Source organism: Ursus arctos, chromosome Y, assembly GCF_023065955.2.
Source record: "Ursus arctos isolate Adak ecotype North America chromosome Y, UrsArc2.0, whole genome shotgun sequence".
Lineage (NCBI taxonomy): Eukaryota > Metazoa > Chordata > Mammalia > Carnivora > Ursidae > Ursus > Ursus arctos.
The window spans coordinates 22,815,464-22,832,288 of record NC_079874.1 but is presented as its reverse complement, the minus strand read 5'-3'; the positions used below and the strand labels follow the sequence as shown (position 1 = coordinate 22,832,288).

General features: G+C 39.0%; 1 protein-coding gene across 1 annotated transcript; it reads left to right on the top strand.

The window, feature by feature from the left end:
* Positions 1–3,231: 3,231 nt before the first annotated feature.
* Positions 3,232–7,100, top strand: LOC113249163 (amelogenin, X isoform-like). The gene is made up of 5 exons (XM_026490695.2): positions 3,232–3,285; positions 4,991–5,038; positions 6,267–6,308; positions 6,372–6,413; positions 6,687–7,100. Exons 1-5 carry the CDS (start codon positions 3,232–3,234, stop codon positions 7,098–7,100), a joined length of 600 nt encoding a protein of 199 aa, XP_026346480.2.
* Positions 7,101–16,825: the final 9,725 nt, after the last annotated feature.

Genomic DNA, 16,825 nt, shown 5'->3' with positions numbered 1-16,825 from the left:
TTGCAATTATCATAGAGTATTTTATGCTTATGATATATTTCTTTAACTAGTAAAGAGAATTAAATAATTGACCTCAAAAAGCAAAAGAAACAGAAATGAATACTCTGAAGGGTATAACATTTATCTGTAACATTTATCTGACAGAGGGGTAAACTCTAGGTCAAAATAGAAAATTTTCTTTTGTAAATTCAATTCATTAATAAGATAAATGTTTGCAGGAAAAACTTTTCTATTTTGTTTTCTTTTCAAAAAGTTAATGATTTTAAAATATATGCCATCTGATATCATATCTAAGTCAAGAGAAGACATTTCATGCACATTTATTCGCATTTTAAGCCCTGTGATTTAGGACTGCCATTTGAAACCCTACCAATTCACTGCCTTAAATCACTTAAGATTCTTATTTGCATCTTTTAAACATTTTCTGTGCCCATGTGATGGGCTTAAGGAAGGTTATAAATACTTTCTATTTTCCAAGGATATCCTTTGTTTAGTTTTCATGCTTGTCCTCTTAGGTGGATTCTATTACTTTACCCATTTTACAGATTAGGAAACTAGGACTAGACAAGCTAAGTACTTTATCAGTGGTAACGCAATCTTTGATAAAGCTGGGGTCAAAATTCATGTAAGTCTAAGTCCAAGATGTTAACCATACTTACATTGACTTCATGAATGTTTTCTTCTTGAATTTAATTAATCAAGTATGGGTCATCTATTTAATAATATATGTACATTAAGATTATAAATTTATGTACATTAAGTAATAAAAGAAGTCTAGCTTTACTAAGAATTGTATCTGACTATATATTTAGTATTTCCTTTACTAATATAACATTGATAGTCAATTTATCAAATACTGATTGTCATTATTTATATTTTTTAATTGAATATCAGGTTATAGAATAAAAGAAGAAATCCAAGTGCTGGAGTAGAAGAAATAAGAGTGGAGTAGAAGAAATAACAAGAATGTAATATGTAACTCATGGTCTTAGAGAAAGATGAACTTTAGTTGTTCAGGCAAAGTAGAAACTGCTTAGAATATTGGGATGGTACAATTAGACAGTTAAAAGTTTCTGAAAAAAGAAAGAGAAACTCAGTTTAATATATGAAAGAAAGCACAATACATGGGAAAGAGGGGCCATAATACAAAGAAAGGCTGTTGCTGTGTGGAATGAGGTAATCAGGGCAATATATCCTGTGATAAGTGTTTATAAGAGTTATATGTTTAAATGTGTGATCTGACGTGTGATATATCTCTTGCCTTCTCTTTCAGATCATTAGTAAAAGTATTGCCAACAGTGATGCCCCTAAGTTTTGGTTGCTTTGATGGCAAATAGTTTTCAGGATGGGTCTGAGGAAGATAGATTGAGATAGATAGATTGTCCTTTCTTTGGGTTGACACCAAAATGGTGATGAAAGGGTAATGACAGGGAACAGAGGGCACACTTTCAATGAAAGAAAGTAGAGTAGTAGTGATTCTGAAATTATACCTGCCACAATGACATAACAGGTTCTTAAAGTAATCCTGAATATATCAGCATGTGCAATCAGCTAATTTACAAACTTAAAAAACAGACCAATTAAACTTCTTTTGCCTGTTAAACCTATTATTGCCCATAATGAAAGACTATACATACTAATCAAACTATACTGTCTCAAATTTAACCAAGGTTGCTAAAAATTCATGACATACTCAACACATTTTTCCTTCAGAAATATGATTGGTTGTTCTAGATGCCATGAATAGTATAAATTGAGCTCATTAGTAGAAGAATTTAAAATATCCAACATCCTTGTGTTTCAGAGGGAAGCTTACTCCTGATACATTAAAAGGTATGTGGTTTTTTTTCATAATTTGAGTTCTTTCCGTTATGCTTCTTTGTTTCTCTGTATTTCATGTTTCACAGAGGCAAATGTATTCCACATTTATAATACTACATGCTGTCCGGAATTAATTAACACATTTGGACCACAATTGAAGTGGTCTTTGATTACTCAGTGAATTTTTTACTTTTTTAATGTAGAAAAGCTTGTGTGTGTGTGTGTGTGTATACAGTTTAAAGTTTAGTTCCAGAACCCAAAAGAACATTCTAAAACCAAACTACAATAATATTTCTTTTAATTACTTGTCAATTAAAATAATATTTTCAGGGTATGGTTTACAACACTGAAAACATTTAATTCAAGTACATTAAATAACATTTTAAAATGGGATTATCAACAAAATGTTTACAGAATCTTTTTTCATATTAATTTGTTAAAAAACAATATAGACAACTTATTGTGGTTTCTGTATCAGCATTACTACACATTATATTCACTTTCTACAGAAAGGACTATGGTTTTTCTACTTATCATTTTCAAAGTAAGTCAATAACTTGGGCCTTGAAGCTATGTGTATTTCTTGGGATATTTGGGTTTTGTTTCATATCCATGTGTCTAATTTGTGGAGTAAGTACACTACAGTGTCTAACGAAAGGTATCACTGACTAAAGATGAAAACGTTTACACAGAAATCATTTTAATTCATTGAAGAACCAAATACCAGAATCAAGGAGAATTAGAAACCTCTTCTGGAGAGGTCCTGTTGACATCTTTTGCAATGTGGACCCTTGGAACTTAGCGATGTCACTTGAAGGTCTGTCTATGATACTACAGGACTGGAACATGTAAAACTAAATCCTAGTCACTCCATTTTAACAATTTACTTAACCTCTTTCCTCAGATGATTAGTTTTTGTTTTTAGCAGTAGCAATGCCCAGTGGACAATACAAGAAACATTTCTGTGGCTCCTTGTTTTAAAAGTATAAAATGCTGTATAATAATAATTGTAAATATCTTAATGGTCTCCTGACCTAGAGAGCCAACAGCATTCCTTTAATATTACTTGAAAGTTACATTTAGCTTCTGTGACCCTAGGTGACTATATAGGCTGGACTGGTAAAGGAAAATGGCATTCTAAATTACATAATGATAGATGATTCATTTTCTATGTTTGTTTAGCTCACAATCTAAGTGAAAATCATCTTTATTGTTGTGACCCCAGAAACAATAAAATGAGTTAAGAACTAGAGATTACATATGAATAAAGTAATACAGTGGATGGTCCCAACCTCTTTACTAGCAATAGAGTTATGTGAATTATATGTATTTTATGAAGCACTAATTGTATGCATATTTGAGATGAGATGAGAAAGGCAGGTGTTGACTTATATTTCAGGGCCATAAGAAATGGGGACCTGGATTTTGTTTGCTTGCCTCCTGGGAGCAGCCTTCACTATGCCTGTGAGTAAAATGCTTCTTGTGTAAATCAATATCCAATTTCACAAGCTTGGACATAAAAATCTGCCCTATAGCTGTTAAACTTACGGTTTAAGACAGTATGAGTGAAACTTTTGGAAGGGACCCTTGAAAGGGGTCCAGAGAAAGTGCTCTATCACCTTAGGCAAATACTACAAAAATGTAAGTTTTCTCTAAAACCCAATTTCTCATAAGAATCCAAGTCTCTTCCTGCTCTGCAAATCCTAGCGTTGTTATCCTTCAGATGGTAAGATTTGGGTGCTAGGAATTTCCTTCTTGAACCATCTCCTTGTTGTCAGAGGCCAGATCCCTTTGGATGCTCCTGCTAAGCACATGACTTCCCATGTGGTTGTGCAAAATTCATTTGGATATTTTCTACATTCAAATGTACAACCTGGAAATCTGGACCATTCTCTTTAGACATAGGTACATTAAGATCTGACAGCTTAGATCATATGCAGGCAAAGCAGAACCCAGCTGCTTTTTGGTGGCATAAAGAACAGTTGATAAACCAGAAGCCAGAAAATGTTGCATATCAGCCTCCTGTCTTCCTCTCTCACCCACAAGAACAAGATTTTGTGCTCTGCCTTCCTGAAATCCTGCATTGTGGCAATTTCTAGTATTCCGACAGGCCCTTGAATTACAAATAGAGCCCTTTTTCCATTCTTCAATTCAACACAGCTACTCCCTGGGGGCTTATATGAAGAATGTATAGGAAGAGCAGTTGCATGACTAAAATAACTCACACTCAGATGGGAGTAAATAAGCCATTTTAGTAAATATGAGCATTTAAAAATAATAGAGCCTTAATTAGCTTGATATCTGCTCTCCCTTCTCCCTTTCCCCAATTCCAGAGCCAACTGGCATTGCACATAGCAGGCATCAGTCACATGGCCTCCCTTTTGATGGGACAGATAGTCCTGGTGTAGATAATTTTTCAGGTTGGTTTTTTTTTTTGAACTTTAAGTTTTTTCTGCCATAAAAACTTTGACAGAATAATAAAAAGAATCAGTTTAAATTTTATAAATCAGGTCTTCCAATTTTCAAGGGATTTATAATGTTTCCACTTTACTGCACACATATTTTCATATTCACCAATAATTCACAGGTATTTCTTTCTTTTGTTGTTGTTGATGTGGTTTGCATGACAATTGTGAGGAATCTCTTTGATACCTAAGGACTTATCTACCTCCTGATCTATAAGGGAAGGTTTGTGAGACAGTTCTTCTCTTGTTGATATTTCGTAATTATGTAAGAGAAATACATCTTTTTTTCCAAGATGGAGTGAGTTTCATTAAGATATAAAATGGGGGATGGGATACAGTAGCATTAGTTGACAACATGGATGTGGGGGTTGTCTGAAAATCACTGGAGGTTAACCATGCATTGGTTTTTGCTTCCAAGTCTTGGGAAAGTCATTTACTTGTTCTGGACCTCTTTAAAATAAGAGGGCCCCTCTCCTACACAGTATACATGTTCAGACAAAAGTAAACTTCAAATATATTTGCACCATACAGATTCTTTTAAAGTAGTTTTTCTTAATGTGGACAATTGCATATTGACTTAATCTCTTCCCCTCTCTCCCTCTTTCTCTTGCTATCCCTCCTTCCTCCTTTCTCTACCTTTACCTCCCTCTCTATTTCTTTCCCTCTCCCTCTTTCTTTTTCTTCTCCTTTCCCCTCTATAAAAGCTACCACCTCATCCTGGGCACCCTGGTTATATCAACTTCAGCTATGAGGTAATTTTTCTCTTTACTAATTTTGACCATTGTTTGAGTTAACAATGCCCTGGGCTCTGCAAAGAATAGTGTGTTGATTCTTCAAGACATTTCTCAGTCCCACCTTTTCAGTTCACATTACCAGCTTTCTTGTTTGATGGGTTGCCTCAAGCCTGCACTGCCCCAGCACACTCCTACTTGGCCTCTCTGACTCAGTTTCTCCTCCTTATACGGCTATAAAGCTATCCATCATGAACTACCACTCAGGGTGGGGCTGCAAGGTAGGGCAGAAAGTGAACTCTGGCTGAACAGCTTTGTTCTATTCCAGCCTGTGAAAGGTCGGGCAGTCAGGTAAGATGTTATTTAAGATCCTTTCCAGCTAGAAACTCCTGATTCTAAGATGTTCACACTCTATGTGTCTCCCTTGTTTGTCTTTACTGAAAGATCAATGACCAAGAGATATATGACATATTCTCAGAGCAATGGAAAGCAAGCAGTGTCTGGAAATCAGGTTTGAAGGTCTCCTCAACCACACAGCAACCACAGGAACTTGGGCAAATCATTTTCCTCTCAGGAACTTTGGTTTTTTCATCTGAAGAAGGGAAATAATTATAATGCCCACACTACAAATAGTTTGAGGAGCAAAATAGTTAAGCAATATAAAAGTGCTTTGTTAAGTGTAACCCGAGCAATGTTAATAATTGCTTCTTGTACTGATATCAAATGCTATACTACTACATGAATGTGTCCCAGGACCTGAGATTATCCAAGTACAATACTATTTTTGGAGAAATGAAACTCTAACTTCTTTCATGTTCAGATGATAATCTGTGAATCTGTTTACTTATACAAACTGAGGAAAAATGTTAACAATTTGAGGCAAATTTTGTTATATCTTAAAAGGTTGATATATTTAACCAGAAAATCTGTGTTTTAGTTGAGAAACAATGTTTGTCTTTTATTTTTTCATTATGACATCCAGACAAAAAAAAGATATAATTAATCTTATATCACATTAAATTTGTTTTGTTTTGCTCTTGCAAAGAACAGCAGGAGCCATGAAATTAAACAGAATCACCTCATTAAGATTATGAGCCTCTTTAATTCCACATGACCTTGTCTGTAAAAGTGACAGTAGTGACATTTGCTTTAGAGTATGTTAGAAAACATGAAAAAGGTGATGGATGTAATACACTGCCTAACCATAGGAAATATCTGACAAATGTTTACCTTATTGTTTCTTCTGTAGAACTCACGTTTTCAGGCTACCAATTTTGACAGGACTGCATTAGTGAGTCTGTATTTCATGCAAGTAAATTAAAACAGATGTGTTCTAATGTCTCTTTCTCTTAAGGTGCTTACACCTCTGAAATGGTACCAGAACATACGGCATCCGGTATGCAGATTTTTTTTATTCTTTATTCCCTTACAATATTAACCACGTATTTCAATTTTCTTTTAACTGAGATAATATACCTATGCCACATACAGATACTAATGGGAAATTTAGTTTGTAAAAGTCATATCTATGTGCACAGTTAGAAGTTCTTGTACAAGGAAAAATGAATAAGTATTCAGATTATCAAAATTACAAAGAAAAAACATGACTACTTCTCCATCTGGAAGTCAATGGAGCCAATGGTAAACCTGACTTTTTGTTTCTCACCAGTACCCTTCCTATGGTTACGAACCCATGGGTGGATGGCTGCACCACCAAATCATTCCTGTGCTGTCCCAGCAGAATCCCCCGAATCACGCCCTGCAGCCTCATCACCACATCCCCATGGTGCCAGCTCAGCAGCCCGTGGTCCCCCAGCAACCAGTGATGCCAGTTCCTGGCCAACACTCCATGACTCCAACCCAACACCACCAGCCAAACCTCCCTCTGCCTGCCCAGCAGCCCTTCCAGCCCCAGCCCGTCCAGCCACAGCCTCACCACCCCATCCAGCCCCTGCCACCACAGCCACCTCTGCCTCCGATGTTCCCCATACAGCCCCTGCCCCCCATGCTTCCTGACCTGCCTCTAGAAGCTTGGCCAGCAACAGACAAGACCAAGCGGGAGGAAGTGGTGAGTATCCCTTGAAGACACTACAACACTGGGAAAATGATATTTATCTACATAGCATATTTATAGTAGGTTCAAAATATATAATTTTGAATTCCAGCAACAATATAGACTACCAAAATACATTCATTTTATGGCCACAGTATGAGGAATATCAGTCTTCCTTATCTTTCAATCATTTCATTAGCAACAGGCTAGAAATACACTGAAGGTACCAAAAGTAATTTTGGGAGTGAAGAGAATGCAAACATCAGAATATAAAACATGGTATGTGCAAAATTTCTTTTAAGATTTAAGAGAAAAAAAAAAGAAAAAAAAGATCTAAAAGAAACCTGTGTTAGGAGGTTTTCAATGTAATGAAGGCAGTTAAGCTAGGCAGAGTTTTAGCATTAGATCCTAACATTAATCCTAGCAATGAATGCTAGAATTAATAGATGAATAGATTAATTTATAATAAGAATTTTCCAAATTGTAGCCTAAGATAATCTTTCATTAGTGGAAGTTTTACATGAATTAGAAATACAATAGGGTGACTTTCCTCCATTCCTATTAAATCTCAGTACTGTGTATGGAAGTTTATGTAATTCTACAATTTACAAATGCAATAGGTGCTTTGCTACTTGGAAGAAGTGAAAGACTAAATGGAAATGGCCTGGGTGACTAGCTAGAATATGTAGGTTCTAGTATTAGCTTTGCCCCAAAGAAGAAATTGGTGTTGCACAAATTCTTTCAAATTTATGGTCTTTATTTTTTATCTCTAAATTGGGGAAAGGTGGTGGATCAGATAATTTTAAAAGCTTGTTCAAGTGTTTGTATTTATAGTACAAATAGTAAAACAATTTCTCAATTAAAAATTATATTATATCCAATATAAGATTTTATAATTATGAGTTTATCAGGATATGGGACAAAATTTTTGAGAATTGATTGTATAACAAATAATGTCATATACCTACTATTTATTTATTTATTATTTATTTATTTATTTTAAAGAGGTAAGGAAACAGCAAATTTTTTCAAAGATTTTATTTATTTATTTGAGAAAGAGAGAGAGAGAGAGCACAAACAGGGGAACAGGAACAGAGGGAGAGGGAGAAGATCATGATATAACTGCTTAGTCAATTGAGCCACCCAGGTGACCCTGTAGTCAATTATTTTAGTCTAAACTTTATGTTCTCTAATGAAGAGATACAGATTATAGATTATATATATATACTATATTGAAAATACATTTTTTGGTTTAGTAATAAATAAGGCCATATCAAACTATTTACACAAAGGTGACTTCAGTTAGGCAGTTTCAACTATTTAAAACTTAGTTTCTGCATGTATAAATTTAGATTTTAAATGGATAACTTCTTAGAGTTGTTTATTGAAATAAAATAAAGTGATTAACTGAGAGTCTAGCAGACAAGAAGTACTCAAAGAAAGATACCTATGGTAATTTTAATATTACATAATAGGTTGCAACTGTCCTGAGGTAGGGCTACCTTTGTGAACAACATATATCTGACAACAATGAAACAACAAAAAATTTTGGAGATTATACAGTCCAACTTAATTTATAGTAGATTTTTCAAGTAAAACTGAAGCTATAAATGTTACTGTACATGTACTCTCTAAAAATATTTGTAAATTAATTAAAATGTTTCTTTGCTATTTTTTCAGGATTAAAAGATCAGAAAATGAGAGAAGTAGATATTTCAGTTCCTTTTAGAAATGATACAAGAACATGATGATTTGTGCCTGCAGTAGGTTTACTAGTAAATTCTGTAACTAAAAATAAGAACCACTAGAATTCAATAAAATATTTTTAAAAAATCCATGTATTGCTTGTGAATTAAATATAAAATTTCATGTCACTTGAGAGAATTTAGAATTTACAACCACAAACAGATGGTTTGGCAAGAAAATGACACTATTGTTTTAGAGAAAATTTAAAATACGGTACCTCAAATGTTTTTTTGTGTTAGTTTATATATGAGTCCTAATAATTGATAAAGAAAAAAAATTGACTATGTATAGTCACTGAAACTGAAGTCTTGAAAAATGCTTATATTACAAAATGAATTAGAATCTGGAACACTGATTTTATACTTCCAATCAGAATCTGGACTTTTGTTTCTACTGATTCTACAAAAAACATTTTTAAATGAAATCATATGATATGCTTAATAATATACTAATTTAAAAATTATTAAATTTTTTCCAATGAAATTTTTTATTAAACAGATTTCTTTCACTTCATAATCCTTAATAGTGCAAATTTTACCTAATCATCTTCAAAATATTAACCCATGCATACTTAATTTTTTTCTTCCTACACACACAAGTGTATTTATAAACATTCTTTGCAGGGCACACAGTGCTTACAGTAATTTAATCCAGTAACTTTATTCTAATAACTTTATGATTAAAGCCCCTTAATCACTTTTTATAATTAATAAATATAGATTTACTGAAAGAGTATTGTTATTGAAATAGGCTGATTTTTAAAACAATTAGATTTATTAAAAAATTATGATTAAAAGAATTGGCATGGAGAGATTTTAATCAATTCAGTATATATTTATTTAACACCATTTAAGTCACTATTCCATGCCCTCATAAAAACAGTAAGTTCCTATCCTTAAGGAATCTAGAACCTATCAAAGGGATAAAATAAGCTCACAAATACTGAGAAGGCCTAGCAGCATTAACACAATGACAGAAGCATAGTCAAAATGCCCTGGTAGATTTACTTCATCCTTTTTGCCATGCCAACAAACTTTCTCTTCAGAGATGCCAAGCTTTTCTCACCAGAATTCAGAATAATTAGTTTGTCAATGACTTGCCTAAAGAAAATCCTGTTGATCACACACACACACACACATACACACACACAGACACACACAGTGCCTCAGTTTTCTTATCTATAAAATGTGCTTATATGCATCTGAGTGCTTTTACATTAATGAACCACAATCATAGCACATAGTCAGTAGTCAATAAACATTCACGACAGTTCTTACATTTAGAAAGAATCATTATTTTGGTTACCAGTGGAACACTACACAGTTAAAACCAGGCCTTGCAGAATTAGGGCAGCACAGGAAAACTTTCAATACAAAAATTTTCTAAGTCTAACGTACATCCAATTTATCAGTGAGCCACCTCTCAACAGAGCAAGATGTACATCTCACTTACTAATTGCTACCCTGTATGATTCCTGAGGAACATGATCACACTCTATAACACAGTTCTTTGAAAACCCCAGTGATACAATACCAGATAAGGCTGGATGGACCAAGTTGTGAGAATTTTTTTTAGGATATGTTGAGCATGCTCCATATTAAACAACTGCTTTTTTTCTACAGTGTTCTCTGCCCTAAGCATTCTTCTTGAAGCAGATTTAGAAAAGTATCTGGAAATTGGTTAGTCTGCTAAATATCTGTCAATGAACCATCATCAGCTTTAAAATTCAAAGATTGATAATGTAAAATTAGTGATAATAACAATATTGAACATTTATCAAGTTATTATATTCTGGACATTGTTCTAATTAAATGATAAGCATTTACTCAATTAGTAATCACAACCTTATAGAAGTAGGCCCATCTCTAGCCGTATTTTATTTGATTTTATTTTTAAATTTTTATTTAAATTCAATTAAGGTAACATATAGTGTATTATCAATTTCAGAGATTGCTCCAGATTCATTAGTTGTATACAACACCTAGTGTTCATTACATTATGTGCCCTCCTTAATGTCCATCACCCAGTTACCCCATCCCCCTACCTCCCCACCTTCCAGCAATGCCCATTTAAGAAAGGATGTTGTTTCAACTTTCAACTTTAAAAAGAAATAAGTGCCATATATATATATGTATACACATATATATGTATATATATATACACATATATATATGTATATATATGTATACACATATATATATGTGTATATATATATATATGAAATATTTTTTATTATATTATGTTAGTCACCATACAGTAGATCCCTGTTTTTGAGGTAAAGTTCCATGATTCATTACTCGCGTATAACACCCAGTGTTAAACACACATACACTCCAAATAATTTTTCACGGTGTCTAGGATCCTAACTAAAATAATGTGCATGTATTTATACAATCTGGAAAAATGTAAATTCAATTTGATCAAGTCACAAAACTGGTTTTGTCACTAGACTTGCTGTCCATTTGACTTTCCAAAGTTGTGTCAAGTAACTATTATTAACTCAAACCAAGGAACTCCTGATCCAATTACAGCTTTGCAGTTGTAAGGAAAACATTCCTTTTGTGGTAAACTGCCACAGCAGAAAAAGAAACCTTTCCAAATATGGACACTAATTGTAGCAAATCCTTAACACTGCCTTGGCAATCTTATAGGATCATCTATCCTAGCAGCATCTCAGATCAGTGAGGGCTGTTAGAGTTTTTTCACAGAAAGCTATATTGGGAAATTATGTTGTTAAAATCCAGGCTTCATCGTCCTCTACTTTTTTTCCCCAGGTAGTCCAATGAGTACAAACTTAGATATAGAAAGGCCATTTCAACGAAAATTCTGAAATTTACTATGAATGGCCAGAATAGGAAGGCTGCAGATATATTCTTAACATGACATTGATTCAAGACTGAGTACAGTCTCTTTACCTGGCAATTAGTATCTAGATTAAAATATATTTGAAAAAGGTGGCGACGCTCCGCAGCTACGTGGACATTGATGGTCTTCCTCGCAGTCAAGTTTCACCTGCGCTTAATGGTCACAGGTGGCTCTGCTGCCGCATCAATCGCATGGTAACCCACGTGGGCTGCGGGAGCCATAGGGACAGCGCCGGCGGAATGAGAAGCACGGGAAATGAGAGAAGGGAGTTAAGATGGTGGACGAGTAGGGGACCCCATTTCCAGACGGTCCCCTGAGTCCAGCTGGATAGGTACCAGACCAGCCTGAACATCCACGGAACCACACTGAGATGCAGGAAGATACACCTGGATCTCTACAAATGAACATCTCCAGCACTGAGTATTGAGGTACGAAGCGGGGAGCCGTGAAGCCGCAAACGGATATCAGAAGATAAATGGAAGGGGGAGGGAGCCGCCACGTTCGGCCCCCGGAAGTGGTAGCCACCTGCATTGGGGAGCGGGCGGACCAGAGGACCGGCACCCACCCGCGAGAGAGCAGACTGAGACTTTGAGCCGGGGAACACGTGTGACCAGACTAAGGGCCGGAGCTTCGTGGGGCTCGGGGGCAGCTGGAGGCTGGCGGCTGGCACTATTAGAAACACAAAGGACAGAGATGCAGCGGTCCTGGAAGTGAGGGCTGGGACGCCAGGTGTGGGGCGCACATCCTGGGACACTGCAGGGTTGAGAAGCACCAATAGTAACAGAGCTAAAGTGGCCAGAACATCAGTGGAGAACGGTCCGCGATCCCTCTGTTCTGAGACAAAGGCTGAGATTCGACTCTCAGAGGAGGCACAGAAAACCGCTAGGGAAAACTGCCAGAGAACAAAAGCCTGGAAATACCGGCTCACAGTGTGCCCATCCCCGTCCCTCACAAGGGACACGGAGACTCTACCCAAACAGGGGTGCCTAAGTATGAGCACAGCAGGCCCCTCCCCCAGAAGGCAGGCTGAAAAATCAAGAAGCCCACATCCCTAAGGTCCCTATAAAGCAAGGGCGCACAGCCTGGGTCCCGGTCAATAATTTGGGATCTGGACAACCCCAAAAACCTCTCATCAGAATGACGAGAAGGAGAAAATCCCCCCAGAAAAGAAAAGACAATGAGTCGGTGGTCTCTGCCACAGAACTAATGGATATGGATATAATCAAATTATCAGAAATGGAATTCAGAGTAACAATGGTCAAGATGATGTGTAGACTTGAAAAAAGTATTAACGAAAATGTTAATGAGAATACAGAATCAGAATGATTGGGTAAACCAGGAAATCAAAAATCACTTTAAACAATTTATGGAGACCAATGAGAATGAAAACACAACGGTCCAAAACCTATGGGATACTGCAAAGGCAGTCCTAAAGGGGAAATACATAGCCATCCAAGCCTTACTCAAAAGAATAGAAAAATCCAAAATACGGTTTTTATATTTTCACCTCAAGAAGCTGGAATAGCAACAGAGGGACGGGCCTAATCCACTCACGAGGAAGCAGTTGACCAAGATTAGAGCAGAAATCAATGAATTAGAAACCAGGAGCACAGTAGAGCAGATCAACAGAACTAGAAGCTTGTTCTTTGAGAGAATCAATAAAATTGACAGACCACTGGCAAGACTTATTCAAAAGAATAGAGAAAGGACCCAAATTATTAAAATTATGAATGAAAAAGGAGAGGTCACGACCAACACCAATGAATTTGGAAGGACTATTAGAAACTTTTATCAATAGCTATATGCCAATAAACTAAGCAATCTGGAAGAGATGGAGGCCTTCCTGGAAACCTATAGACTACCAAGAGTGAAACAGGAAGAAATTGATTTTTTAAACATTGTCTATTTATTTGCATTTCTGCATAGGGAAAACCTCAGTTATTATTGTCATAGTCATTTTAATTTTCTGATCTGATCTGATCATTCCAACATCTCTGCCACTTCTGGTTTTGATGTTGCTTTTTCTCTTTAAATTCTATGTGTGTTTCCTTTTACTATGACTTCTAACTCATTTCTTGATGGTCCAGGTGCACAAGCCTCTGTTGGGGTACCAGTGTGTGTTGCGTGTGTGTGTTTCCACATGCACGTATTTGTGAGTTTCCATTTGGTTACCGAGATCCGCTCACCTGTATGGATAGTCCATGTGTGTATAGGGTCTGTGTGTCTTTGTAGGCGCACCTTGGCTGGTGATTTTCTGTGGGGCTACTCACCTATGGCTCTGTGCCAGAAACCATGAGTGTGCGTTGGCGTGTAAGTGTGCTTGATTCTGCATGGTTGTCAGCTGCTCGTCTGTGCGTTTGCGAGCTGACGGGGGAGTGTGTGGGCATGCGCAGGTGTGCGTGTATGCATACCCACCTATGTGTGCCTCTGGTTGGGTACCGTGTGTGTAAGGTGCGTTTCTCATTTTACACAAGCACATGTGCATGTATAGGGGTGCTGGAGGGTGCATACCCCTGTGCCTGCCCACGTCTGTGCCAGTGTGTGTTTTGTCTCTGTGTGTTTTTGCATGCATGGATACATGTGTGTGTCTGTGTTTGTCTGTGTGTCTCTGTCAGCCTGATGGTGCAGGGATAATTGTGAATGCTTCTGTGCAGAAGACCATGTATGTTCGTTGTGTGTGTTCTCCTGCGTGCATGTGTGTGTGTGTATGTTTGTGTATGTTTGCGTTGCTTGAGGGTCAGCTGTGCATGGTTGTGAGGCCGAGAGCTTTGGTGAGAGCTTCCACGTGCTCTAAAACAAACATGCTTTCATGCGTGTTTGCAGGGCCACGGAGCATGCCTGTGTGCGGAGATCTTATGTGGGGGGTATCAGCACGTGCTTGCGGCACTGGGTTTGTGTGTGTGTGTGTGTGTGTGTGTGTGTGGGTGCGTGTTTGAGTGGCCAAGTGTCATTCATTGATTGTGGAGCGTGTGTGTTTTTGTTTGTGTGTGTCCTCTGGTGTGTGTGTGTTTGTGTTTGTGTGTGTGTGTGGCCCATTGTCTACGCCTGTAAGTAAAGACCATGGGTGTTGGTGTGTTTGTTGTGTATGTGTGTGTTGTGGGGTCCACGTTTGTCAGTTTGTTAGGGTGGGGACAATTGTATATGCCTTTGCCGGTGACCTTGTTGTGTGAGTGCTGTGTGTGTGTGTATCTGTTTGCACAGCCAACAGTGCATGCCTGCGTGCAGGTCAACGTGTGTGCGTGTGGTGTGATTTGTGTTTGTGCATGTTGTATGCAGGTATGTGTGTGTGTGTGACCATCTGCATGCCAGTGTGTCAGACAAAGTATCTCTGTGTGTGCTGTGTGTTTCGTGTGTGTTTGCAGGGCCAGGTGTGCATGCCTGTGCCAGAGATCTTGAGTGTGGGGTATCAGCACGTGCATGCGGCACTGAGAGTGTGTGTGCGTGTGTTTGAACGGCCAAGTCTTTTATTTATTGTGGAGCACGTGCATTTTTGTTACGTGTGTGTATCCTCTGGGGTGTGTGTGTGTGTGTGTGTGTGTGTGTGTGAGGGCCATTGTGTTTGCCTGTAAGTAAGGACTATGGGTGTTTGTGTGTGTTTGTTGTGTATGTGTGTGTTGTTGGGACGACGTTTGTGAGTTTGATAGGGCGGGTCCAAGTGTGGATGTCTCTGCTAGAGCCCTTGTGTGAGTGCTGTGTGTGTGTGTGTGTGTATGTCTGTTTGCGCAGCCAACAGTGCATGCCTGCGTGCAGGTCCACGTGTGTGCGTGTGGTGTGATTTGCGTGTGTGCATGTGCGTATGCGAGTGTGTGTGTGTGTGTCTATGCGACAATCTGCATGCCAGTGTGCCAGATAACGTGTCTGTGCGTGTTGTGTGTCCCATGTGTTTGCATGGACATGTGTGTATGTGTGTGTGTGCCGTGTGTGTGTGTGCAGCCATCTCATGCCTGTGGGCCGGAGACCGTGTATAGGTGTGTGAGTTGCCGGTCTGCGTGGGTCCACATGGGCACCTCTGTGTGTGTGCGTGCAGCCATCTCCATGCCAGAGAGACGGAATCCGTGTCCATGTGGGTCTTGTGCATGCTTGCATGAGCACACGTGAGTGCTCGTGTCTCCCAGTTTGCAGCAAATGCATGAGAGGGGTGTGTGTGTGGCCACCTTGCATGCCTGTGTGTCAAGAGTGTGTGTCTGTGTTGCGTGTTCAAGTGTCTGCATGAGCACACACGTGTCTCAGTGTGGTTGTAGGCCCTGTTCGAAGAAGGACAGGGACCTCGGGGTTTCTAGCTCTGCTGACTAAGGAGAAAGGGGCCAGTGGCGGAGTGCAGCCATGTCCCTCCTGACACACAGGCGTCGTGGGCATTCCTTGGGTATTCAGGGGTGTGTCTGCCCCTGGATGCAACACGCAGAGGGGCCAAGGGATGCAGGGTGGGGTGGGAGCTGGCAGGCGTATGTCAGGCGACCTTCCATCTGTGCTGCTGGCACGGCGGGTCCCAGCTGTGGGAAACACCGTGAGGTTTCATCATGTGCTACAGAGGGGCTAAGAACTTGTGCCCCGATTTGCGCTGTCGGCCAAGGGTCCCAAAGAGTAAGTAAGTACCCACGGCAGTACGTTACTGCAGAGGAAAGAGTCCTGAGGGGAGTATTCCTCCTGGCCAAAGGGCCGTCCTGGTGTCCGATGAGCTCCAGGTTGGGGCGGTCATCTCTGCCTCCTGCGGACCAGGTGGAGAAGAGGGAAAGGAGAGGAGGTGGACCCTCAAGGCCTGTGTTCCCTGCCTCACCGAGGGCCACCTAGCTTGCTGCTCCTGAGCCCACAGGGGCTTCCCAAATCAACAACTCTCACTACCGCTGAGCTCACACCCACCACCAGCACCCCCCCAAGGACGCACTCCCCCAGGTGACTTTCCCCAGTACCTCTGCCATAACTGGGCATGGGACCTCACAAGGTCATTCCGTGGCCCGTGAACCCCAGCCTGAGGTCTCTGAGCAGCGCCTTACAAGTCCTTCACTTCCTGTACCGTAGGGTGGCACAGTGATGCCTCCTTGGAAACAGGAAGGGCCAAGCTCCTACTGCTGGGCAGCGAGGGGCTCACCAAAGGGTCCTCAGCCGCCCTGCTTAGGGCAGGAGGTCACTCATTGTTCTCCCTCTGC